Source organism: Carettochelys insculpta, chromosome 6, assembly GCF_033958435.1.
Source record: "Carettochelys insculpta isolate YL-2023 chromosome 6, ASM3395843v1, whole genome shotgun sequence".
In the NCBI taxonomy this organism is placed as follows: domain Eukaryota; kingdom Metazoa; phylum Chordata; order Testudines; family Carettochelyidae; genus Carettochelys; species Carettochelys insculpta.
The window spans coordinates 19,183,786-19,209,484 of NC_134142.1; the positions used below are offsets into that span (position 1 = coordinate 19,183,786).

The following is a 25,699-nucleotide window of genomic DNA, read 5'->3' on the forward strand; positions in this document are numbered from 1 at the left end:
TGTCCCCCAAGGGTCAGGCCTAGGACCAATCCTGTTCAACTTATTCATAAATGATCTGGAGAAGGGAGTAAGCAGTGAGGTGGCAAAGTTTGCAGCTGACACTAAAGTGTTCAAGATAGTCAAGACAAAAGTAGACTGTGAAGAACTTCAAAATGATGTCATCAAACTGAGTGATTGGGCAACAAAATGGCAAATGAAATGTAATGTGGATAAGGGTAAGGTAATGCACATTGGAAAAAATAACCCCAAGTATACTTACAATATGATGGGGGCTAATTTAGCTATAACTAATCAGAAAAGAGATCTTGGAGTTATCATGGATAGTTCCTTGAAAACATCCATGCAGTGTGCAGAGTAGTCAAAAAGGCAAATAGGATGTTAGGTATTACTGAACAAGGGATAGAAAATAAGACAAGGAGTATCTTCTGCCCCATATAAATCTTTGGACGCCCAAATCTTGAATACTGTGTACAGCTGTGGTCTCCTCACCTAAAAAAAGATATGCTGGCACTGGAAAAGGTTCAGAAAAGGGCAACTAAAATGATTAGGGGCTTGGAACAGGTCCCATATCAGGAGAGGCTAAAAAGACTGGGACTTCTCAGTTTAGAAAAGAGGTGACTGAGGGGAAACAGGACAGAAGAATATAAAATTATGACAGGTGTGGAGAGGGTGAATAAGAAGTTATTTACTTGCGTCCATAGTACAAGAACTAGAGAACACTAAATGAAATTAATGGGTAGCAGGTTGAAAACTAATAAAAGAAAGTTCTTCTTCACTCAGCGCATAGTTAACCTGTGGAACTCCTTGCCAGAGGAGACTGTGAAGGCTAGGACTATAACAGAATTTAAGAAAGAGCTAGACAAATTCATGGAGGTTAGGTCCATAAAAGGTTATTAGCCAAGAGTAGGAATGGTGTCACTGGCCTCTGATTGTCAGAGGCTGGAGATGGGTGACAGGAGACAAATCGCTTGGTCATGGTCTTCAGTCCAGCACCTGGCACTGGCCACTGTCAGCAGACAGGCTACTGTGCTGGATGGGCCTTTGGTCTGACCCAGTATGGCCGTTCTTATTAAGTAAGGCTGTTGAGCTGAAGTGTACCTGCCCACCCCGCCAACAAAAAGCCTGGTATAAATTATGATCCTTAAACTTGCTTTAAAGAAGTGAAAGCATCGGAAAAAAATATCCTTATCCAGACAGTCTGCAGTTCCTAATGGAAGTGTACATTACACTTAAAGTGCAATTACATACATAGGTGTTTACTGAACAATTATACGTCTAATATGTACTCCAAAGGAGGGCATATTTTCTAGATCAAGGTCATGCTAGAAGGAACTTTAAGATTCAGGAAGTCAATAATATATTTAGGAATAGGGATGTAAAAGAATATCCAGTTGCACGACTAACCGATAAGCATCTGTTCATCGGTTAGTGCTACCAGTTACTTGCATCTCACCCCCTACCCAAAGTAAATAGGGAGTGACTGGCTCAGCCTCTATTCCTGTTTGTGCCAGGATCAGGCAGTTTCCCCACTGCCACTCTGCATTTCAAAGGCTGAGCCAACAAAGAGTCTGGCTCAGCTTCTGTCCCCACCTTGTGGATTGGGCTCTTCCCCGCCTCTGCCGTTCTGCATATAAAATTTAAACACAGAGCAGGGTAGACGGGAAGAGCGTGATTCCCCCCAGCAGTGACAGAAGTGAACGAGCCTGTCTGCAGGCTCAACCTTTTGATTGCAGAGAAGGGGGAGGGGACGCAATTAATGGAATAACAAACGGAAATTTTAGGGGTTATTCAGATTACTTGCTCTTTAACATCCGTATTTAGTCAGAAAAAATGTTTACATGTCAGAGGGTCTGGGTTTACCCATAAAAACTTATCACCTAATAAATAAAATTGTTAGTCTTTAAGGTGCTACAGGACTGCTTGCTTTGTTTTATATCAGATAGTATTAGGAGTTAAATTCTCCTCCCTTCTATGTTTTGAGCTACATGATCTAGGACAAGTACCTGACAGATGAAAGGCTGCATGTCTAGAATACTGCCACCCCCCTCTGAGAAAGTACTACATGAATTATTGATACTATTTTGATCCAAAAACCAGTATTCAAAAGACGTAAGGCTTTTCAATGATTACTGGTAATAAATGTGTATTCTAAAATGTTATCTGTAATGTTGGGGAATATGCTCAGCTAGGCCAACAGAACCCAGCTCAAGATAGTCCTTGAAACTAACTGTAGCTTTAGATAATGACATCAGTAATTCAGAAATCTCTTCAAAACATATAAAAAAGTTTATTTAGCTACAATGGTAAAAAAAAATATCACATATAATGCATAGAAATCTCACTGTAAATACCATACACTAGAAGGGTCAGATACCCAAATATAAACATGACCTTCATAAGTAAAATATCAAATGCCATGAAGAAGTATTGATAGTTCATTAAGAGATTCAGGCTTCAAACATTGAGCAGTCATTGCAGAGAACTTGCTCGCCAATATCACTGTAACTAGAAGAGAAACAGTCACGTGTCAATACAGTGCATACTATTTTCAATGTAGTATAAAGCTTTCCCTCCCTTCTACAGAGCCCCACCATAAACAAGAAATTCCTGGAAGAATTATACGACTTACATGATTTCTCTACATTACAGAAATTCAAACAGTGCTGTAAATGCTTCATAAGTGTGTCTTCCCCGCTATCAATTCTAGAGAGCTATGATCTGAGACATGCATTTCTCACCTCACAGAACAATTTGGACAGAAAACCAAGCCACTTACAGTAGAAGTAGATTACTTCATACATAATACTCTTTCCTGCTTCATATAGTTTTAACAACAAACCCACATGCCCAAAAGATTCAGGGTCACTTGAGTGCAGCCTGAAAATATGATATGTGAAGGCGCAATATATGAATAGACCATCACAGTCCACTGCATAGTGCATTCTTTCCCTTACTGAAATAGTGGTTTTTGAAAAGTTACATGAGGCACTTACTCAATAACTGAGCACAAGGAACAGGTAACAGCATTACAGCACTTGCAGAGTTTGCTGCAATTCTGGCAAACAAAACGATCACACTGTGTGCAAGCTTCTTTGACATCAACAGTTCTTATGCAGGAGGAACAGGCTTTGGAAATGCCCACTGGTGGTGCTGTTTTGGAAATATGATTGTAGATTCATGTACCATAGCAGAAGATCTGAGAATCAGATGTTTAAAATTCTACAAGAATCTGGATGGTACCGCCACATCTATGTTATGACTGCATTACATTAGTAATATTGGAAACTATGGCACCTAAAGCATATGACTGCAGGCATCAGCACAAGACATAGCCCACCTATGAAATTTCATTAAAGACAACCTAGTTGTATCATATCATGGAAGTCTATCACCTGGATCATATTTAATTTATAAGCCATTTAGCAGGATCTCAGCTCTTAAACCAATTATATTTTAAACTAAAAGACAGTCAAATGACATCTACTAAGCATTCCATTAGCAAAAGGCTAGCTAAGCAACTCTTAGAAAAAAGGTACGTTCTGCACATTCACTAAAGGAGACTAATGAAGTCCACTTCCCTTTGCTACTTATCCAACAAAGATATTGCAGATACCTGCTAATGTTAAACAACCTTAACTAGGCGTCACTTACTCTTTTGCATAGCTTGGGAACACCTCAGGAGTCTTCCATCTTGCCCAATGAGCATCTGTCCATTCCAACTACACTTGGCACTAGTGTCCTGTGCATCTTTAAGTGGCTCTGGACAGTTTGGGACTGTGCAGGTCCCGTTGGTTTTCCCATTCCACAGGCTTTCCATATAGGCCTGGGTGCCTCGGAAAAGTAGCTCCTTGGTCTTCTCTGGGAGACAGCACCACAGATGGGAAGAAGAGGGGCATGTCAGAAACTCCTCCTAGGCCTGGAAGAATCCCATTCTAAATGGGTCCAGTTCCCTTTCACACGATACTTGGACACCCACCAAAAACTGCTTGGAGGGAGAGCTGAGGCGTTGGACTAGGCAGGGTAAAAGAAACACAGCCTGGGAGGTGGCGTAAGGATATTTCCTGAGTGCACTCTGCCAGGTGATGCTGACAGCTGGTATTTCACAGGCCACAGAGCTGCAGCATCTGTATCTCACCAGCTGCTGCCCTTGGAAAGCTACTGCATGACCCCCTCCTCCTCCTCCTCCTGCCTCCTCACAGCCAGCTATAAGTGGGGTTCTGCCAGGTGGAGGGACAAGCCAGGGGCCTGCTCAGTCACCCATCACTGTCCCCGCGCTGGGAGCCCGCCCCACAGTCACCCATCTCTGCCCCTCCACGCCCCCAATCACCCATCTCTGTCGCCTCCCCTACAGCCCATCCAGTCCCCCACCACTGCCCCTCCCCCCGCAGCCCACCCCGTGGCCACACCCCGCGCCCGGCCCCTCACCGAAGACTTCCCGCCGGTACTTCTCGCCCAGCGCGCCCCGGCTCAGCTCGCGCGGCCCCACACGGGTTTTCAGCTGCAGCGGGGCCGTGTCCCCGAAGGGGCACGAACGCTTCGGCATCCCGGCCCGGCGGCGGAGGGACACCCCGGAGCTACCGGCCGCGCTGCGACACCCCGTAGCCGCGCAGCGCCGTAGAAAAATCCGCCCCAGGCCCGGCGGGCGGGAAGTCGCAACTCACAGCCCCGCTCCGCGGGCGCCGCCCACTTGCCACCCTGACCGCAAACGTCAACGAACTCCCGACCAATCAGGGCAAGGGCATTGGCGGGGGGAGGTGCGCGCACTCGTGAGCGGCTCTGTCCTGCGCCCACTGGCCCCCGCTGGGAGGGGCACCGTGAGAGTGTGAGGGGTGGGGGGGCTGAGCGCCGGGGTTCCTGGGTTCCGCTCCGGAGGGGGCGGGGCTGGTGGGTTCTGCTCTTCCTCTGTGAGTGGTGTTGGGGGGAGTAATGGGCAGGGCTGGGTGCCAGGCCTCCTGGGTGCTCCTCCGGGCGAGCGTGTGGGAGGGTCCCTGGGGGGCAGAGCTGGGAGCCAGTGCACCTGGGGTTTGTTCTGGGTGTGTACGTGGCGGGGCAGCCCGCTGGGTAGAACTCGGTGCCGGGGCTCCTGGGTTCTGCTCCGGGTGTGCGTGGCAGGGGGCCTCGTGGGTAGAGCTGGGCATCAGGATCCTGGGTTCTGCTCTGGGTGTGCGGGTGTGAGAGGGCCTAGGGGCAGAGCAAGGGTGGGAACCTCGGGCCTCCATCGGAGTTAGCCCCTGGCAGCTTGTTTTGTTCACCTGAGCGTTCACAGGCATGGAGCCCCGCAGCTTCCAGTGGCCATAGTTTGCCATCGCCAGCCAACGGGAGCCACAGGAAGCGGTGGCCGGGCCTGTGCTGTGTAGCTCCCCTGTGCCGGAACAGCAAACCACAGCCACTGGACGCTGTGGGGCTCCATGCAGGTGCATGCTCGGGTAAAAAATCGTTTTTGGTATCCATGTGTCATCCATCCTCAAACCCCAGGCCTGAGCCTCTTTCCACATGTTAATTCCCTCTCAGACCCTGCACTGCAGCCTTGTGGCTCCTTCTGTACCCTGCATTTTTGCCTTGAGCCCAGTCCTGCACTCCAGTCCCCTTAGCACCAGAGTGGAGCCCCCTTGTGCACCCCAAATGCCTCATCCCCAGTCCTACACCAGATCCTACACCCCAAGCTAGAGCCCTCATCCTGGCAACACTGAAACTCCTCCCAGACTCTGAACCCCTCAGCCCCACCCCCATCACAGACTGTGCATAGGCAGAATTAATTTTATGTGCACCAATATGGAAGTGATCTGTTGCACATTATCTCCATATCGGTGTGTATAACAATTCATTCAGCTGGATTCATGAAGGGCAAGTCATGCCTGACCAAAGTGATTAGTTTCTACGATGAGATAACTGGTTCTGTGGATAGGGGAAAATCAATGGATGTGATTTATCTTGACTTTAGCAAAGCTTTTGATACGGTCTCCCACAATATTCTTGTCAGCAAGTTAAAGGAATGTGGATTGGATAAATGGACAGTAAGATGGATAGAAAGCTGGCTAGAAGGTCAGGCCCAGTGGGTAGTGATCAACAGCTCAGTGTCGGGATGGTGGTCGGTTTCTAGTGGAGTGCCCCAAGGTTCGGTTCTGGGTCCTGTTCTGTTCAACATATTTATCAATGACCTGGATGAGGGGTTGGATTGCACCCTCAGCAAGTTTGTGGATGACACTAAGCTAGGGGGAGAGGTAGATGCGCTGGAGGGTAGGGACAGGGTCCAGACTGACTTAGACAAATTGGAAGACTGGACTGCAAGAAATCTGATGAGGTTCAATAAGGACAAGTACAGAGTCCTGCACTTGGGCCGGAAGAATCCCAAGCATTGTTACAGGCTGGGGTCCGACTGTGTCGGTAGTAGTTTTGCAGAAAAGGACAGGGGAGTTGTAGTGGACGAGAAGCTGGACATGAGTCAACATGTGTGCCGTTGTAGCCAAGAAAGCTAATGGCATATTAGGTTGCTTCAAGAGGAGCGTTGCCAGTAGATCCAGAGAAGTGATTATTCCTCTTTATTGGGCTTTGGTGAGGCTGCATCTGGAATACTGTGTCCAGTTCTGGGCCCCCAATTATAGGAAGGATGTGGATACACTGGAAAGGGTCCAGCGGAGGGCGACCAAAATAATTAGGGGGCTGGAGCATATGACTTATGAAGAAAGGTTGAAGGAATTGGGACTGTTTAGTCTGCGGAAGAGAAGACTGAGGGGGTACTTGATAACAGCCTTCAACTTACTGAAGGGGGGCTGGAGAGAGGCTGTTCACAGTGGTCACGGATGGCAGAACACGGAACAATGGTTTCAAGTTGCGGTTGGAAAGGTCCAGGTTGAACATTAGGAAAACCTTTCTCACTAGGAGGGTGGTGAAGCATTGGAATGATCTACCCAAGAAAGTAGTGGAGTCTCCATCCCTGGAGGTATTTAAGTCTCGCCTCGACAAAGCCCTGGAGGAGCTGATCTGATGGGTTTGGTCCTGCTTAGAGAAGGGGGCTGGACTCGATGGCTTTTAGGTCTCTTCCAGCTGTATTGTTCTTTGATTCTATGATTCTATGATAACAGATGAGAACACTAGTGGGCGTATGATCAACATTTCCATCCTGCTCCCTATCAGTAGTCAGGCTGGTCCAGGGGCATTTGTGACCCAGCCAATGAACTAGATATGGTGATGAATTATGGTCACATGGCATGTGAGGAACTCTGCACGTTTGCTAAGAAGTGATGGTGTAGTGCAGTCAGATTTTGCTTCAGAGTTGGATTCTCTGCATCAGGTGAAAAGAGAAATCAGAAAGTTAAGAGTTATGTTCTGGTAGCAGAGGGTGATTCTAAAACTCTTAGTCTTAGAAATATTATTCAAAGTGAGCAGCATGTGCCAAAATTGCACTGGAGGATCTTCAGTTAAGGGCAGAATTTAAGGCATTTTACCTTGAGGCTGATATATGACATTGTCAAGATGCTCTGTTATGATTATCTTTGCAATATGCTGTCATCATTCCCACTCCAGGGCAAACAGAATTATTCTGTTGAAGCCATTAGAGTCTGCCTTAAGTGCTAACATTGCTTCTTTAATTGCTTCACAAGCCTCTTCCTTGGCAACATCTGCTACTGATCTGGCATCTTCAGTTTGTTGGCTAAAAGACAAAATAATTCTCATCTGCCTCAACATGGCTTAGTGTTATGTAAGGAGTGAGTAGGTTCGTTCGATAGAATGATCCAGGACTAGCTTTACTAATCTCACTGTATTATGCCTTGAGGAAGATCCACTAGTGAGTTAGAAGAGAAGACTGTGACCTCATCTGGCAAAGTTTCCTAGCATCTAACATTCATGAAAAATTAATGCTGACAATTTGCCAGTTAGTTGACGAGAGTCTGTAGTTGCTATTCTGCTTCTGAGTGTGAAAAAACAAAAGCATAACAAACTAGCTGTAGTGACTGGGAATATGTTAATTTAGTTTCTCATTGAAAACATATTTGTGAAGGGAAACTGGAAGAAAGAAGGCAATTTAGACAATCCTGTTTTCAATGTGCTCTTCTTCCAAAAATCATCAGGGAATATTTGTGTATACTATTTTAAAAAAAAAGATGGGCTGAAAATTTTCTAACTCCTAAAAGAAAGCACAAATGTGGGGTTTTTAAAAATCTTTCAATATCTAATATGCAAATCAAATTCAAATTGAAGAGAGTCCAGCAGAGGGCAACATGAATGATTAGGAGACTGAGGCTATGTTTGTATTAGATGTAGAAGTCAACCCTGATATAGAGAAGTTACTCACCTGTAGTAACAATGGTTCTTCGAGATGTGTCCCCGTGGGTGCTCCACAATAGGTGTCGGGCTCGCCTGGCGCCGCAGATCGGAAATCTTCCAGCAGTTTCTCCTGGATCGCACATGCGCCGGTGCGCACCGCCCCCCTGCGCGCCCCCGGCCGCGTGCACGATCCAGTTCCCGCCAGTTCCTTGACCAACCACCTCGGATGCTCCTGCAAAACACTAGACAGAGATCCAAAGTGGGGAGGATGGGCGGGTGGTGGAGCACCCACGGGGACACATCTCGAAGAACCATCGTTACTACAGGTGAGTAACTTCTCTTTCTTCTTCGTGTGGTCCCCGTGGGTGCTCCACAATAGGTGACTACCCAGCAGTAACCCAAGTAAGGAGGTGGGTAATCGGTTTATGTGCAGCTTGCCCCCGAGAGGACTGCTGTCGACAGACGGGTATCCTCTTAGAATACCCGAGGCAGGGCATAATGCTTGGCGAAGGTGTCATAGGATGACCAGGTCGCCGCTCTACAGATGTCTTAATGCAATGCCCTTGAAGAAGGCTGTTGACGCTGCCACCGCCCTGGTGGAGTGAGCCCTGGGCGGGGCCAGCAAAGGAGTCTTTCGAAGTTCGGAGCACATTTTTATACAGGACACAATGTGCTTTGAGATTCTCCGGGAAGAGAGACCTTCTCCTTTTGACCTGGAAGCAAGAGAGACTAGAAGCCTGTCCGTTTTCCAGAAGGACTTAGTTCTGTCTGTGTAGAAGGCCAACGCCCTCCTCACATCTAGGAGATGCAGGCGTGCCTCCTTGCCGGAGCTGTGAGGCTTCGGGTAAAACGAGGGTAAAACTATTGGCTCGTTAAGACTGGACTCCGAAGAGACTTTTGGAACAAAGGCTGGGCGCAGCCTTAAGGTTACCGCCTCCTTTGAGAATACTGTGCAGTGCGGCGTTGCCATCACTGCCGCGAGCTCACTCACCCTGCGGGCTGACGTAGTTGCAAGGAGGAAGGTTGTTTTTATTGTAAGGAGACGTATGGGAACTGTGGCTAATGGTTCAAAAGGTGGACCCGATAGCGTGCTGAGCACCAAGTCCAAATTCCACAATAGTGGAAGCAGTTTCCGAGGGGGGGTACAGGTTTACCAGCCCCTTCAAGAACCTGGTAACGATAGGATGGGCGAATACCGTGGGCCCTTCCTCTGTATGCCGAAAGGCTGATATAGCGGCGAGGTGGACCTTTAGCAAGGATAGAGAAAACCCGCCTCTCTTGAGGTCCAATAAGTATTCTAGTATTACAGGTATAGGAATGTCAAGTGGAGCTAACTGCTTGGCGGAACACCAGGCTGTAAATCGAGTCCATTTCTGCTTGTAAGTCCTCCTGGTGGAGGTCCTTCGGCTACATTCAGGACTTGTGCTCCCTCCGTACACGTGCTCTCTAAGGAGCTGAGCCATGGATTAGCCATGCTTGTAGGTGCAGACCCTGAGGGTGCGGGTACACTGTGGACCCTTGAGCCCGCGTGAGTAAGTCCGGCGGCACCGGTAGAGGGAGCGGTGGGCAGTCCGATATGCACAGAAGCAAGGGAAACCATTGCTGCTGATCCCAAGCGGGACTATGAGTATCATGCGAGCTCTCTCCCTTCTGGCTTTGTGCAAGACCTTGCAGATAAGTGCTGCAGGGGAAATGCGTAAAGTAGGGAGCCCTTCCATGAAAACATGAATGCGTCCCCCAGGGACCCCTGCCCCACTCCTGCCCTGGAGCAGTACAGGGGACACTTTTTTTTTTTTTTTTTTTTGTTGTACTGGGTGGCAAACAGATCGATCTGGGGAAAACCCCCATGTACGAAAAATGCACTGTAGCAGATCAGAGCGGATCTGCCATTTGTGCGTGATTGCGAAGCACCTGCTCAGCTGATCTGCATTCACGTTGTGAGCGCCTGGCAAGTACGAGGCTTTCAACATTATGTTGTTGGCGATGCACCGATTCCACAATCGGAGTGCTTCCGCACATAGGGCACGGGATCGTGCTCCCCCTTGTCGATTGATGTAGAAACATAGTGGAGGTATTTTCGGTATTGAATCCCGACTACTTTGCCATGTAGGTAATCTCGAAAATGTTTGCAGGCGTTGAACACTGCCCTGAGCTCCAGTATGGATATGTGCAGTGTCTGTTCCACAGGGGACCATAGCCCTTGCGTTACCTTGTCGCCGATGTGCGCTCCCCATCCCATGTGAGAGGCGTCGTTAGTAAGAAAAATAGAAGTTTGTGGTTGGTGAAAAGGCACCCCCACTAGCAGATTCTCAGGGTTTTCCCACCACGCCAGGGATCTGCGCACCTCTGTTGTGGGCGACACCACCCTGTGGACAGTGTGGGATGCTGGTTTGTAAACTCGCCAGCCAATGCTACAGGCTTGACATGTGCGACCTGGCATTCTGTACCACAAATGTTGCTGCCGCCATGGGGCCCAGCAGCTGTAGGCACGTTAAAGACCGGCACCGTGGGGCTGTATGTAATGACTTGCACCAGCGAACTGATGGCGCGGAAGCGGGCGTCGGGTAGGTACACCCGTGCTGTGATAGAGTTTATGCGTGCCCCTATGAACTCTATATGTTGTGTGGGTTCGGACTTTGACTTTGTGAGGTTGATGACTAGGCCCAGCGAAGAAACGTGTCCGCTGTGACGCGTATCATGCGTGAGACCTCTGCCTTCGAGGTCCCTTTTAGCAGGCGGTTGCCCAGATATGGGAAAAATAAACACCCCCTGTCTGTGCAGGTAGGCTGACACCACTGCCAGGGTTTTGGTAAAGACTCTGGGGGCCGAGGAGAGGCCGAACGGAAGAACCCTGTGCTGGAAGCGCTCCTGGCTGACCGTGAAGTGGAGGAAGCGTCTGTGTGCCGGGTGGATTGTTATACGAAAGTAAGCATCTCGTAAGTCGAGTGCTGCAACCCAGTATCCATCGTCCAGTGCCGTGAGTATCAAGGCAACTGTGATCATCCGAAACTGTTGCTTGCGCAAGTAACGGTTGAGGCCCCGAAGATCTAAGATGGGCCTCCAGTGTCCTGTTTTCTTCCCTGGTAGGAAGTAGCGTGAATAAAAACCTTCCCCTGGAATTATTCCGGCACTCTTTCCACCTCCCTTATGAACATAAGGTGAGTCACCTTCTGCTTGAGCCTCGCCTCGCCTCGTGGCAGTGTCCCTGAGGCGAGGCCTGGTGGGAGGCTTCATGGGTGGAAGCGACTGGGAGGGGATCACGTAACCCGTGGCTATGATCTCCAGCACCCATATGTCTGTGGTGATCTTTTGCCATTGGGAGCGGAACGGTCTGAGGCGATGATGGAACATGAGATGAGAGTGGCATTGAGCGAGGGTATTGATAGTGCAGCCCCCGACATACCCATCAAACTTGTTGCCTTTGGGCCTGACCCGAGGGTGTATGGCTTTGTTGAGAACATCACCTAGGAGTTCTGTACTGTTGTTGCTATTGATAGCGCCCTTGGCCATAGCCCCGTTGATATTGAGCATGCTGTGGTTGTAAGTGTAGCATCTTTGCTGAGGATAAAATTTTTCCCTCCTGTATGGGGGAGTATAAATGCCCGAGGTTCTAAGTGTAGCTCTCGAGTCCTTACTGGAGTGAGGGACCGAGTCGGTTGAGTCTGCAAACAGCTTTTGTGTATCAAAGGGAAGGTCCACGATCTTCGCCTGTAGGTCCCTCCAGATACCCGACGTCAGGGGCCAGGATTCTCTACGCATGACCACTGCTGTAGCCGTTGAACGTGCCACCGTGTCTGCCACGTCCAGGGCAATCTGGACTCCCGTCCGCGATGCTGCGTAGCCCTCTTGAACAATCGCCTTTAACACCGGCTTTTTATCTTTCGGGAGTAAGCCCGGAGTAATTATCAAAATTATGGTTTGCTAGGTGTGCCCATAATTTGCCATTCTCAATAGCAGGATAGGAGAGGAATATACCTTCCTGCCAAACAGCTCTAGCTTCTTAGCATCTTTGTCTGATCCCCGATTTGTACTGAGAAGCCTTTGACCTCTGCTGGGACGACCCGACCACCAAAGAATTTGGTTGTGGGTGACTGAAGAGGAACTCCATGCCCTTTGCCGGGACGAAGTATTTCTTATCCGCTCTCTTGTTCGTAGGCGGAACAGAGGCCGGAGTCTGCCATTTAGTAGTGGCTGACTCCAGAATGGCTTCGTCTAGCGGAATAGCAATTTTGGATGAAGCCGGGGGTCTCAAATTTTTCAGGAATTTGTGATGTTTCTCCTGCACCTCTGCCGTTTGAATGTCTTGCGTGAAACCCACCCTTTTAAACAGCTCCTGAAACTGTTTAAGGTCATCCGGGGGAGAGAGATCCCCGGGGGCCATGGCCTCATCTGGGGAGGATGAGGAGGAACCACTAAGGTAAACCCCCCTCGAACCCTCGGGTTCCCGTGGTTGATGATACACTTGCTCGCTGGAGGATTGTGAAGGAAAGTCTTGGGGTTCTCAAATTAACTCCCCTTGAGACAACTGTGTTTCCATCCCTGATCGGGAGTGCCCACGGGGGTATTCAGCGGCCGGGGGGGGACCTGCCCCTGGGTGTAGGCCTGTGGTTTGTCTGTGTCCAGCATGATAAGGACGACCATGGCAGCATGGGTGAAGATGGCCCAAGCCATGGTGACATTGGTTGGAGGAACGGAGAAGGAGGGTTTTTTTTGTTTGTTTTTTTTTTTCCCAGATGGGCCGGTGGAGACACAGGCCTTCGGTGCGGCGTGTGTATCACAGGGGGAGGGCTTGGTGCTAACAGCAGCGCAGCCCTGTCCAGAGGTGGACTGCGGTGCCGGGTTTTTGATGTTGCCTTGCCCCTCCGCTGCGGGGCCGGCACCGCCCCCTCCCGTGCCGGGGATCTCGGTCCCGCTGTCAGCGCCGCACTCGGCACCGTCAGCTGCGGTGCCGCGCGGGTATCCTCCTCCAGTGCCTGCAGGCTCCGTGCCTGGTGCCCCTGCACTGCTGGTGCCGCGGGGGTCTGTGCCGCCTGTGGCGATGCCGCCGGTTCCGGCGCTTGCCTGGCTGACGCTCTAGGCGCCGTGCGTGCCGGCTGTTGTATAACCAGAGGCTCAGCCTCTGCCATGTGTGCTGCCGCTTGCCTGAGTATGCGGCTGGTGGCTGTGTGCTCCGCTCGTCCTGCTCGCTGCAAACGCACGGCAAGGATCGAGACAGGGAGAGTTTCCTCCGTTTCTGCACTGAGGGGGTCAGAGAAAACCTACCCTCCTCTTATGCAACCCAGAGGGCCCTTCTGGGTGAGGCTTCTCCAGCAAGTCCGGCTGGAGAGCCTTATCAACAAGAGTATTTTACGCCTCATCGCTCTGTCCTTCCTGGCCCTGACTGTGAGCTTAGCACAGTGAGAACGCGTCTGGGTAGCCGTAATTCCCCCAGGCATCGGATGCCTTCGCTATGCCCCACTGAGGCCGGCATAGCTTCACTGCATGACTCCCGCTTTGTAAAACCTGAAGAGGCCATTGCGGTGAGTCCTTTATTGTTAATAGGGTACTTAGCACTTAATCCGTGCCCCTCCACCCCAAATAGTGATCACCGGCCTGCGGCAGCGGGCGGCCTAAATGGCCTTCACGTCTGCTCTTCTCTTCTCTGCTCCTCTCTTTTTCCTTCTTTTTTTTTTTTTTTTGCTGATATTCTCTGTCTTTGCTTTCTCTCTCTTTTTTTTTTTTGTTTAATAACCGAAAACAACAAATTACACGTGGAAAAAAAAAACACTAAGTAATCTGACTCTGGCCTTAGCCTGAGTCGATTCCGTCTGCAGCCTATGGCGGTTGAGAAGGAACTGGCAGGGACTGCATTGTGCATACGGCCGGGGGCGCACAGGAGGGCGGCGCACACTGGCGCATACGCGATCCAGGAGAAACTGCTGGAAGATTTCCGATCTGCGGCGCCGGGCGAGCCCGACACCTATTGTGGAGCACCCACGGGGACCACTCGAAGAAGAAGCAGTTTTAGCTACGCCAATTGTGTAGCTAAAATCAACTTATCAGCAGTTGACTACAATGGCTGTCTACACTGAAGAAGGTCGATAGGAGCGTTTCTCCCATCAACCTTCTTTAATCTTCGCCACTCACAGCAAGTTCTGGGTTGACTTTGGCCCTGGAAAGGGCCAGTTTGCACATGTGTGAAACAAAACCCCAGAAGATCGACCCTGAGTGGGTTGATCTTCCACGGTATGATAGATCTCGCTTGGAGTATGTGATTTAAGAGGAGAGGCTGAGGGAACTGGGCTCATGCAGTCTGCAGAAGAGTAGAATACTTGAACCAGAAGAAACGTCAAGAGGTCCAGTCCAGTCCCAGCAGCACAAAGCACCAGCTTTCTAGACCATCCCTGACAGGTGTTTCTCTAACCCGTTAAAAAGTGTTTAATGACACAGATTCCACAATCTCCCCTGGCAACTTATTCCAGTGCTTAACCACTGTGACAGGAAGTTTTTCCTAATAGTCAACCTAAACCTCTCTTGTTGCCATTTAAGCCCATTGCTTCTTGTCCTATTATCAAATATAAGAATAATTTTTCTCCCTCTTACTTGTAAGGGTACTTGAAAACCGTTATCCCATCCCCTCTCAGTCTTCTCTTTTTGAGATTAAACAAACTGTATTCCTTCAATCTTCCCTCATAAGTCATGTTTTCTAGGCCTTTAATCATTTTTGTTGCTCTTTTCTGGACCTTCTCCAATTCATCCACAACTTTCCTGAAATATGGTGCCCAGAACTGGACTTAGCTCACCTAGTGGGGCAGAAGAATTATTTCTTGTGCCTTTTTTTTGCAATTCTCCTGTTAATACAGCCCAGAATGATGTTTGCTTTTTTTACAGCTGTTGACTTATGTTTTGATTGTGGTCCACGATGACCCCTAGATCCCTTTCTGCAGTACTCCTTCCTAGACAATAATTTCCCATTTTGTATGCATGCAACTGATTATTTCTTCTTAAGTGGAGTACAATAAAACTGTGGTTATCTGACATAATTGGGACTGACAGATTGGCTACCTAAAAATGTCAGATAACTGGGGAAGGGCTGGAGCTCAGAAAGGGAGGCCGGGGGTGGGGAGGCTGCTTGGGCCCCTTCTATAGTGCTGGCGACTGGCCAGCTGGGGTTGGCTGCGGGATGCTGTCTGACACAGAGCCAGCTCCCCAAGGCTAGCTCCCTGGATGGACATTCCCCTCTGGCACCAGCAGGCGGCCAGCCAGCTGGCCCTGGAGCGCTGAGCTCCAGCTGGTACCGGGGCCAGACCCACCATTGGTGCGAGGGCAGGGAGCCTAGCTAGCTCCATGTGGCCATCCATGCTGGCCCCAGGCGAGGAGCCCCAGCCACTGTGGTGGGGAGCCCCAGCCGGCCTATGTGGGCAACTGGCTGCATGGGACGGGGGTAGATTATCCAACTCTCCAGTTATCCAACATTCCATTTTATCCCACACTGCCCCAGGCAGCGTCAGATAAAATGGAGCATTGGATAACCAGGGGTCAAGTAATTGGTGTTTTACTGTGCTTTGCATTTGTCCTTGTTGAATTTCATTCTCTTCACCTCAGACCCAGGGAGTATTTGATAGCAGTCTTTAACTACCTGAAGGGGAGTTCCAAAGACCTAGGCTATTCTGAATGGCAGCAGATGACAGAACAAGAAGCAACGGTCTCAAATTGCAGTGTGGGAGTAGGTTGGATATTAGGAAAAAATATTTCACTAGGAGGGTGGTGAAGCAGTAGAAAGGGTTGCCTAGGGAGGTGGTGGAATATGTCCTTAGAGGCATTTAAGGCCCAGCTTTATAATGTTGTGGCTGAAATGATTTAGTTGGAATGGGTCCTGCTTTGAGTAGGGGGTTGGATGGGATGACCTACTGCATCTCTTGCAACTCTAGTCTTCTGTGGTGCTGTGGTTTTGTAATTCCTACTTAGCCCGTCCCCTGGTTATTTTTAGTAAAGTCACAGACAAGTCACAAGATGCATTAATTTTTATTGCCTGTGACCTGTCTGTGACTTTATTAAAAATAGCTGAGGGCAGGGCTAAATAGGAGGGAGGAATGAAGTCCCATTTGGGAACAGGGACTGACAGGTTGAGCCTTAATTATGACCACCTCAAAATTCAAAGGTGTCCATATTTATGATTTTGGTTCTGGAATACCTGTAATAGAAAGACTACATTTATAAATGTTGGTATAGCTCAGCTATGCCTTTAGCTTAAATGCCATCAACCACCCAAAGTATAATGATATTTATTGAAGTGTCATTACTTTTGTTAATTATTTTTGTAGCAGTTGTCTAATAAGTTGTACTCCTTGAGGGAATGCTAGATCTCTAAACTGTTTTAAGCTCCTAAATATAGGACTCCCATGAACAGTGGGGCCTTTAAAATATTCAACATCTTTTCAGTTTCATCCATCACAAACTCTCTCATTTCCCCATTTTTTATTCTTCTACTTTCCCCTTTGTATGTATAAAAAATGTTCCTCCTTTATTCACGTTTTAAAGCTAGTAGTATACCTTTAAAGACTGCTAAAAGCATGGGGTCAAATTCTTGTATTTAAATTTGTGTAAATCTCAAGTACCTCTAATGGAGTTAATTTGGATTTACAACAGTGTAAGTGAAAGCAAAATTTGACCATTTCTTTCTTTATGAGTAAATGTTCGTAAACATACATTTCACTATATACAAAAATCAACAAGAACATTTTAATCAATGTTAATTAAAGAGTCTAGCAATGCAAATATGAAAAATGGTGCCTGAGAATGCATTAGCTTGATCAAAGGTTACTTAAGTTTATATATTTGGACATGGGCTGTCAACAATTTATGTCAATGTTTATAAGCTTTAATTTGTTGTATCTCACATCTTCTGTCATCAAATAATTACTCTCCTGACCTCTGTATTGTCTGACACCCATTCACAATTTCCCACGACTGTGAAATTTAAAATGTACCAATTTAAAAAATGCCTGTCTCATAATTTTTCACAATTTTAAGTAATGTTGAAAAAATGCTTAAAGATCTACATCAATGTTATGCATTAAAAAAATCGCTCAAGCCTAATTATAGCCTGTCAACCTGAGTACGTTTAAAAATACCAAGAGGTGTTACGTATTCAGCAATTACTTGATAGCAAGTGCCAAAGCAAAGTACTATACAGTGCCATTATTTTATAGTTCATATTTATATTTTTAGCAACACAGTTCGTGTTCTAATACTGCTAAATTAATAGGTGCATCAAATAAAGTTTGATATAACAGTGACAAGTGCAGAGTTCAGGAGAAGCACATACCTATACTCTTCTTATGCCATGAGGCTGCCCTCTGTCCCCGTGGCAGCCAGCACTTGCTCTTAAGTTAGTGGGATGACTTGGACAAATTTTATAGTTTGCTACTATTCTATCATCTATACCAACAACATTTTTGCTTTCCTCCACTAATGCTGTAGGGTATTTCCAGTACAGGTTGCACCTCCCTGGTCTGGCACATTCAGAACCTGTCCAGTTCCAAAGAAGAATTTACTGGACCACGGGAGATTCCCTGCCACCAGTCCCCAGATGCCTACTTTGGCTCCCCTCTCACAGTTACGCTTCCTGCCCAGCTGCTGCAGGTATCTTGGATGGTTGTGGTGCTCTGGTTCTGGCCTTGTCCCATGCTTCCTGGATGCCACAGTGCTCCAGTTCTGGCCCTGTGCTGCCACAAGGCTTCAGTCCCAGCTGCCAGGGGCTGCCTGCCACAGGGGCTCTGGGCCTGGTCCTTTGGTGCTCCCAGCCTGATTGGCTCTCCTGCCATTAGGCTCCCTGGCTTTCTGGGCCAGGAGCATCCCTAGTCCAGCCACACCTAAGAGTGCTAGTTATTTTTGGAGGTGCAAACTGTGCTGAGGTTTTATGCTCTATTACAGAGCTGTCTTTTTTTTTTTTAAACAGATATATACAGGTGTAACAAAGAAGTCTTTGTTTTTTCTACCCATTCAGTTTCTGTGCCTTAACAATTTACTATGGACAGTGGTGGCCTTTTGTTTTTTTGTAGATTATTTTAATTGGTAGAACTACGAAAGAGACCTATGCAGTTGTGCATGCAAACATGAGAGCACCAATACACTAAATATAGTGAGTCCACTGTGTCCACACAATAGCTATTTAGTCAGCCATTTGTATTCAGTTACTTTGCGTGCACAATTCTGGTTTATGCATACAAATACTGGGTTTCATTTGACTTACATTCATACATATTTTTGCAGGCATGTTTGTTACAGCTAAATTTAAAAATGATTTGTATGAGCAATCCATGTTTTCACATATTGAGCAAGTGATTGATAATAGGAAACCAAAAATATATTTTTCTTACTACTTTATATGCTAATGGATATTTGCTACAGGCCAGTATGATACATTCTGTACTAAATGTTTCCACTTTGTCCACATCCTGTGGCAGAACCTCAACTGGTGTAAATCAGTGTAGACCCAGTCACTGCAGCAGAACTATTTTATCTTAGCTAAGTGATGTTCAGTATTTTATTAAGTTTTATACGGAAGTGGACAACAAAAATTGTCTATTTTAAATAGGTGCTCACACCTGAGTAAATGGGTTAGGTAATACTTTAGTAACAGAGAGAAAGCCATGCTAGTTTTGATTAGGTAATACTTAGTGTTGAATGAACATCTGCTGGTGAAAGAAACAAACTTTTCAGTTTACACACTGCTCTTCTTCGTGGTGGAAAAGTACTTGGTATCACACATAAATACAAGGGGGAACAGATTGTTTAGCATAAGGAGTCGCATCTTCTAGGAGATCATTCAAGGTGAAGTGAGCAATTAAGATGTCTGCAGTCTAGGAGGAAGGTGGGTTAATGGGCTATAGATTATTTGAATGGGCCATAAATCCTGTGTATCGAGTCCATGAATTGTGTCTTAAGACAGTTATGCAATTGAGCTCCCAGGCTTGTCTTTTGAAGATATTGGCAAAGTTTCCTTTGAGGATAAGGCCTGACAGGTGAGAGATGGTTTATTCAAATAAATGGAAGACTTCACACATACGCTTTTGCCTATTTATTCTCTCCAGAATGCAAGTTTTATGCTGCTGTAACTCCAGTGAGCCCAATTCTGTTTTCAAATTGGTTTAAATCAGAAGTAACTGGGGTTGCACTGGTGAAAAACAGATGTAAGAAGGGAAACAGGCTCAAAAACTTAAGTCCAATTAGTTCTGATGTACACTAGTCTGAGAACTGAGCCTGCTAGCACAGATTAGAGACCATTTTACATTCATGCTTCTTTGGCAACTAAAATAAAATAGTGCCTGATTCTGGTCTTATTTACACAGGTTTTACACCAGATTTACACCACTGCAATGAAATCAAAAGTTAAAACAATAATTTAAAAAAAGTTCATAGATGACATTTTTATTTCTGAGGAACACATCTATACCATTAAATTGCCTCTGGTATGAACATATAAATTTTGTGCGTTTCTTTTGTAAATGTATTTGTGGTTGTCAGTAAATTATTTCTCCTTGTAATATTTAAAGGATTTCAGTAACCAATATGGGCTTTCAGAAGCATATTACTCCCACTTATCCTGAGGCTAGATACAAAATACCGAAAAGATCCCTCCGGGAAACCTAACACTGGCAGAGGACAGATTGTACTGAGACATGCAACCTTAACCATAGTACATCTGCTGCATTTGTGAAAGCAAGGTCATATTAAAAACAAGGGTATGCCCTCTGAACCGTAAATACATTACAAATAGACAATTCTGATTTGTCAAAGGAACAGGGAAACATTGATTGACAAAGATTTGGTGTGGCAAAGTAAAATCTTTTTCTACCTTTTGAAAAATGTATCTGCCATCCACAAAAAAATTGCTGCATAAAATTAAACTATGCAGTGTATATATTCACAAAGTGTTGTGTTTCCTGTTGTTCATTGCTTATAGATGAACTCAAAGGGGAGATTCAGATTGTCTCAATTTGTAAAAATTAACTTCTACATTTATAAACAACAAGCATTTTTGAGCTACCTTGAATTTCTGATAAATATGGAAGATGGAAAGTAACCTCTGTAGGTCAAATACTTAAGTTCCTACACACGCTTTATTGAAAGGCCTGGATCTAACTCTGCCGTTCACTTAAGCAATTCCTGAACTCATAATTTGTTCTGTTTCTCCACCTTGTTTCAGGAGAATGGGGGAGATTGCTGGCATGGAGAGAAGGTGAGGACAGCCCATTTCCTCAGGAGAGGTGAGTGATCTATGCATATAGGGCCCCGTGTATAGATCAGGGCCTCCATAAGAAGTAGGACCAGTGAGATTTTGCCCCCATAGACTGTTGTCAGAAAACTAGTTAGGACCAGGTTTCTAGAAAGGAAAAATGGTTACCTACATTCCAGATTTTTTATCATGGCCCCCACATCTTTCCTTCTTTCCCAGTCTAAACCAAAAGTATTCTCTACTCCCCAGCTGGGTTGATTACAAAGCAGAATTTTTCCCACAGAGGATTTTCTGACTGGGAGCTTTAGCAGACAACCCGGTCTCTATTCTGCCTCAGGCACACCAGTGCCTTATGGATTGTTTAGCTCACAATTTCACAGAGGTAACGGAAATAATGAAAATGCCACCAAATTGTGAATGTTAATCAGTTCCAAGGATGGAATGAAGTATACCAGTTAACATTAGTCACTTTCAAGGATGGAATACAGTTCAGTGGTAAAGCTGTTAAGTTAACTCATAAAATTCATTTCATCCTTTGAATTGACTAATATTAACTGTAAAATTCACTCTGTGCAAACTCAGTGAACTTCAGTACTTTGCTTTGTCATTAGTTCCCCTCCCTGCCCCTCCAAAAATTGTAACTTACAGGTGCCCCTATTTATCTGGTCTCATGAAACTGGCTGGGAGACCACTTACTAATCAAAACGCATTCCACTGAGCATCTTCATCTGACTGACAAGCCGCGTCTACACAAGCCGGCTACTTCAAAGTAGCCGTGCCAACTTCGATGTAAGGCGGCGAGACGTCAAAGTCGCTATCCCCAACAGGAGATGGGAATAGCGCCCTACTTCGACGTTGAACGTCGAAGTAGGGCACGTGTAGACGATCCGCGTCCCACAACATCGAAATAGTGGGGTCCGCCATGGCGGCCATCAGCTGAGGGGTTGAGAGACGCTTTCTCCAGCCCCTGCGGGGCTCTATGGTCACCATGTGCAGCAGCCCTTAGCCCAGGGCTTCTGGCTGCTGCTGCTGCAGCTGGGGATCTGTGCTGCATGCACAGGGTCTGCAACCAGTTGTCGGCTCTGTGCATCTTGTGCTGTTTAGTGCAAGTGTGTCTGGGAGGGGCCCTTTAAGGGAGAGGCTTGCTGTTGCCCCGGAAGTGCTAGTCCGCCCTGTGACCCTGTCTGCAGCTGTTCCTGGCACCCTTATTTTGATGTGGGCCGCTTTGGTGTGTAGACGCTCCCCTGCAGCGCCTACTTAGATGTAGTGCCGCCCAACCAGCCCTGGAGGACATGTAGACGCTATTCATCAAAATAGCTTATTTCGATTTCGCTACATCGAAATAAGCTGTTTCGATGTAGCATGCCCGTGTAGACGTAGCTACAGTGTGTCAACATTTGTAGACAAACTTTATCAACTGGCAACAAAGAAGACTCCCACATTCCTTTTTAGACATCACCTAGGGTAGATTTACTGACCTGGTCTCTTGCCCACTGGATATGGATACTGAAGTAAAAAAGCCTGTTGTTCCATACTGATTTCAGGAGATAATGAACAATGGAGATTTTCTAGTCTGTAAAACAGGATCCTGAAAGTCCCTAGACTCATGACTCTGAAGCCCTGCCATATCTTAGAGATTGGCCTTAGTTATACAAGCGACATCATTCTTCCTTCTTGGATGGATTTGTAATGATAAAAAAAAAATGTGCCGAGTTGAGTGCTCACGTTTCTTTAAGCAATTTATAATGGAAAGAACTCACTGGAGTCTGTTTAGATGGAAAAGTTCCAATTCATGAAGTAAGTGTTCCTATCAGTCCAGTAGGAATTGCTAACCAGGACTGAAGGCTGTTGGAGGTATTGGTAGAATCCCTCAATCTGATTCATAAGTAGGAGTATCACCCTATTCACTCCTAAGACTATACAAATGCACTGCCACTAGTAAATATCTGCTACACATAGCTAGAAAGAAAATATCCACTTCTCACACAAACTTATTGATAATTGTTAAAAAAACATTAAGAAATACTTGACTATGGTTTTGAATTTGACAGTACAAGGTGCACCTCCCTTGTCCAGCATGGTTGGGACCTGATGTGCAGAACAAGAGAATTTGCTGGACTAGGGAAGTTTCCCTGCATAGGCTCCCAATCCACCCTTCCTCCCACACTGGGGTGCTCACTCAGCTCCTGCTGGGCTGGACTCCAGCCCCATCCCACACCACTGTGGAGAGCTCCAGCCCTACGCTGCCCCTAGCAGGGCTGGTGGGGATGCTAGACCTAGCCCAGCCTGGGGTGATGTCACAGGATGCTGGCTCCATCACTGGCTCAGCAGTATGGGGCTGCCAGAGGATTCCAGCCCCATTCCTGCACAGTTGCTGGTGGCTCCAGCTCTGCATAGCACTTTCTGGGGCCACCTGCACTACTTTGTTGGGGGGGAGACACCAACTGTGGTTCCGAATGGCTGTCTGGCAAGGGACTGAAGGGGGGATGCTGAGACACCAGCCCCGGCTTGCCCTCCTCCCTGGGCTCACTCGTACAGGAGCATCCCCCCTCCTTCTGGACTCGGGATGTTGCTCGATCAGAGAGTGCTGGTTTTAGGAGGTGCAACCTGCAATCAATTTTGTTACAAATTCACCCCACACCCGCCCGAAATAAATTAATTTAAAACAAATTTAAATGCTTCTTTCAGAAGAAAATAATGGGATGAGATTTCAATGTTTTCCTACAAAATCTACCGGGATATATTGATTTATGTATGTATATTTTGCACATTATTTTAAAAACTCTTCACTTTATTTCAGTTTATAAAATTCACCTGGCCAGTGGTGTAAGAGTATATATAGATCAGTTAGAAATACATAAAAGTGACCCAAAAAACCAGCATATATTAGGAAGTGTACAGCTAGTTATAATGACTATGATGTGACAGCAAGTCTGAGCAAAACCTGTCAAATACAGGTTTTACCTGAATTGTTTAATAATGCTTATTACCGTAATTCATCACGTAATTCATCACATAATATTGTAGTAGACAGTTCTCCTTATACTTCTGCCAATACATCTAAAAACACGATACATGAACACATTTCCATCATTATTACATTCAACTTTGTATATACAAAGAAAAATTAAATTAGCCCCAGTGATTACTAGTATAATAAAATTGCAAGGAAAAGGTCCAATCTGAAGTAGTCTGCTACAGAAAACAGTGACGATCAATGTATAGTTTACATCAAACATGTTTCTTTTACATGTGTGTCACCTGTAAAAAACTCTAAGAAATAAAGGCCTGAACCTGTTTACATTGAACTCAGTGGCAAAATTCCCAGGATTTGGTGGGAAAAGAAATTTGATTTAAAAAAACCTAAGCAATTAAATTAAATGAAAGATAACAATGGAACATATGCGTCACCGGAAAATGGTCTACTGATGATGTATAAAGCAACAGCCTCAGTGGGCTTGGATGAGGCCCTAAAGCAAAGGGACTTTATAGAAAAAAAAATCTAGCTGAAGCAAGAAACCTGTGACAATTAATTTACAGAAACTTCATATTTAGTGTAAGAACATAAGAATGGCCAAAAGGTCCATCTAGCCCAGTATCCTGTCTTCCGATAGAGACCAATGCCTGATGCCCCAGAGGGAGTGAACAGAACAGGTAATCACCAAAGCGATCCCTCTCCTGACATCCATTTTCAACCTCTGACATAGGCTAGGGACAACATTCCTACCTATCCTAGCGAATATCCATTGATGGACCTAACCTCCATGACTTTATCTAGTTCTTTTTTGAAGTCTTCATCTTCACAGCCTCCTCTGGCAAGGAGTTCTACAGGTCTACTACTCACTATATGAAGGAAAAACTTCCTTTTGTTTGTTTTAAACTGGGTACCCATTAATTTCACTTGGTGACCCCTACTTCTTTCGTTATGGGAACAAGTAAATAACTTTCTTATTCATTTTTTCCACAACAGTCATGATTTTATAGACCCCTATCATATTCCCCCCTCTACTTATCTCCTTTTTTTCCTAAGCTGAGAAGTCCCAGTCTTTTCAATCTTTCTTCATATGGCACCTGTTCCACATGCACAACTAGAGGGTACATGAGGAAATCCAGGTCCATCCCCGGAAAATTGGAACCTCGGTGATGCACCTCCCTTGCCTAAACAGCTCAGCCCTGTCAGGAACTCTGCTGCCTTATACTTCTCCTTTAGCACCAGGTATCACCCCCTACAGTTTTCTGAATAGGGTCAAAAGCCGGGAAAGTGTTAAAGCTTCAGTTAGCAGCATTAAGTCATGCACAGGTTTATGCTTGGAAATCCACCAGATTTGGAGGACGGTATGACACCACACAGCTGCTGCTTTCAAGGCCCTCACCATCTATGTCCCATAAAACTCTGGGAGCACCATATGCATGGTGTTTGAACGGAGACATCTCAAACTCAGGGTGAAAGTGCACTATGCTGCCTTGGCTCCACTCTCTCCCACCACCATCATTTCTGTGGCTTTGAGGCCCTTTGTGCTTTTCATCATTCCTCTGCACAAGAAAGGAGGAGAGCACCTCTGACAGCCTCCATGTGGGGTGCCTGTTGGTGAACATTAGATCTAAAGAAGATACATCAGCAGCTCCAGTGCTTTTTTTTGTGTTGGTATAGGCTGGGACTCTGTACCTGCATTTCATTAGTCCCAGCTGTGGGATATGCAGCCAGGTGGTGATGGGGAAAACCCGCCTGCCCTTCAGCTGGGAGCCGGCTGGGTTACAGAGCCTTGTTGGCAGCCTGAGCTGCAGGAACCCCAGTGAAGTGGTAGGGGATCCTGCCAGCCCCATGCTGGAAGCTGGCTGGGGTGCAGAGCTGCTGAATTCTTTATGGTTTTGTATATGTGCATGAGAGGAAAAAGACAGTGGCTACCAAACAGATTTTTATCACTGACAATTTGCATTTACTGAAAATTAAACTATTAAAGTATACAATATATATTGGTTTCTAATCATTTCACAGAAGAACGTTTTGGCTTTAAACAGCATTTCCCTTTTAACTTGGAAGGAACAGAAGAACATTAAATAGGCTTCTCGTCACTGAAGTTCTTTGTTTAAAATAGCTGGATCATTGACTCTCTTGATTTTCCAACTCCAACCCATTTTACTGGTGAGGGAGAAGAGGGGGAGAGAAATGCCTATTAGAACACACAGGGCAAACATAAACAGAATAATGAATTC

At 46.3% G+C, this 25,699-nt stretch overlaps 2 protein-coding genes and 1 long non-coding RNA gene across 6 annotated transcripts in view; 1 reads left to right on the plus strand and 2 right to left on the minus strand.

Moving 5' to 3' along the window:
* Positions 1 to 2,273: 2,273 nt before the first annotated feature.
* Positions 2,274 to 4,669, minus strand: SIVA1 (SIVA1 apoptosis inducing factor). The gene is made up of 4 exons (XM_074998695.1): positions 4,426 to 4,669; positions 3,652 to 3,858; positions 2,994 to 3,150; positions 2,274 to 2,505 (listed from the first exon to the last, which is right to left on the minus strand). The coding sequence occupies exons 1-4, from the start codon at positions 4,541 to 4,543 to the stop codon at positions 2,448 to 2,450; spliced, it is 540 nt and encodes a 179-aa protein (XP_074854796.1). The 5' UTR covers positions 4,544 to 4,669; the 3' UTR covers positions 2,274 to 2,447.
* A 101-nt stretch (positions 4,670 to 4,770) lies between these two features.
* LOC142014210 (uncharacterized) lies at positions 4,771 to 23,915 on the plus strand. 3 transcript variants are annotated; one of them, XR_012645887.1, is made up of 3 exons: positions 4,771 to 4,822; positions 17,739 to 17,889; positions 20,456 to 23,915. It is a non-coding gene; the product is annotated as an uncharacterized LOC142014210 (long non-coding RNA). The 3 variants fall into 3 exon arrangements; XR_012645888.1 differs by lacking the exon at positions 4,771 to 4,822 and adding an exon at positions 15,953 to 15,970 and having other exon boundaries at positions 17,728 to 17,889; XR_012645886.1 differs by lacking the exon at positions 4,771 to 4,822 and having other exon boundaries at positions 16,869 to 17,889.
* The window catches only part of ADSS1 (adenylosuccinate synthase 1), a 51,567-nt gene continuing 49,285 nt past the window's right edge, over positions 23,418 to 25,699 (minus strand). For both annotated transcript variants that reach the window (XM_074996399.1, XM_074996398.1), the window contains exon 13: positions 23,418 to 25,625. In XM_074996399.1, coding sequence (XP_074852500.1) covers positions 25,573 to 25,625 — 53 coding nt within the window. In that variant the 3' untranslated portion in view covers positions 23,418 to 25,572. The remainder of the gene's footprint in view (positions 25,626 to 25,699) is intronic.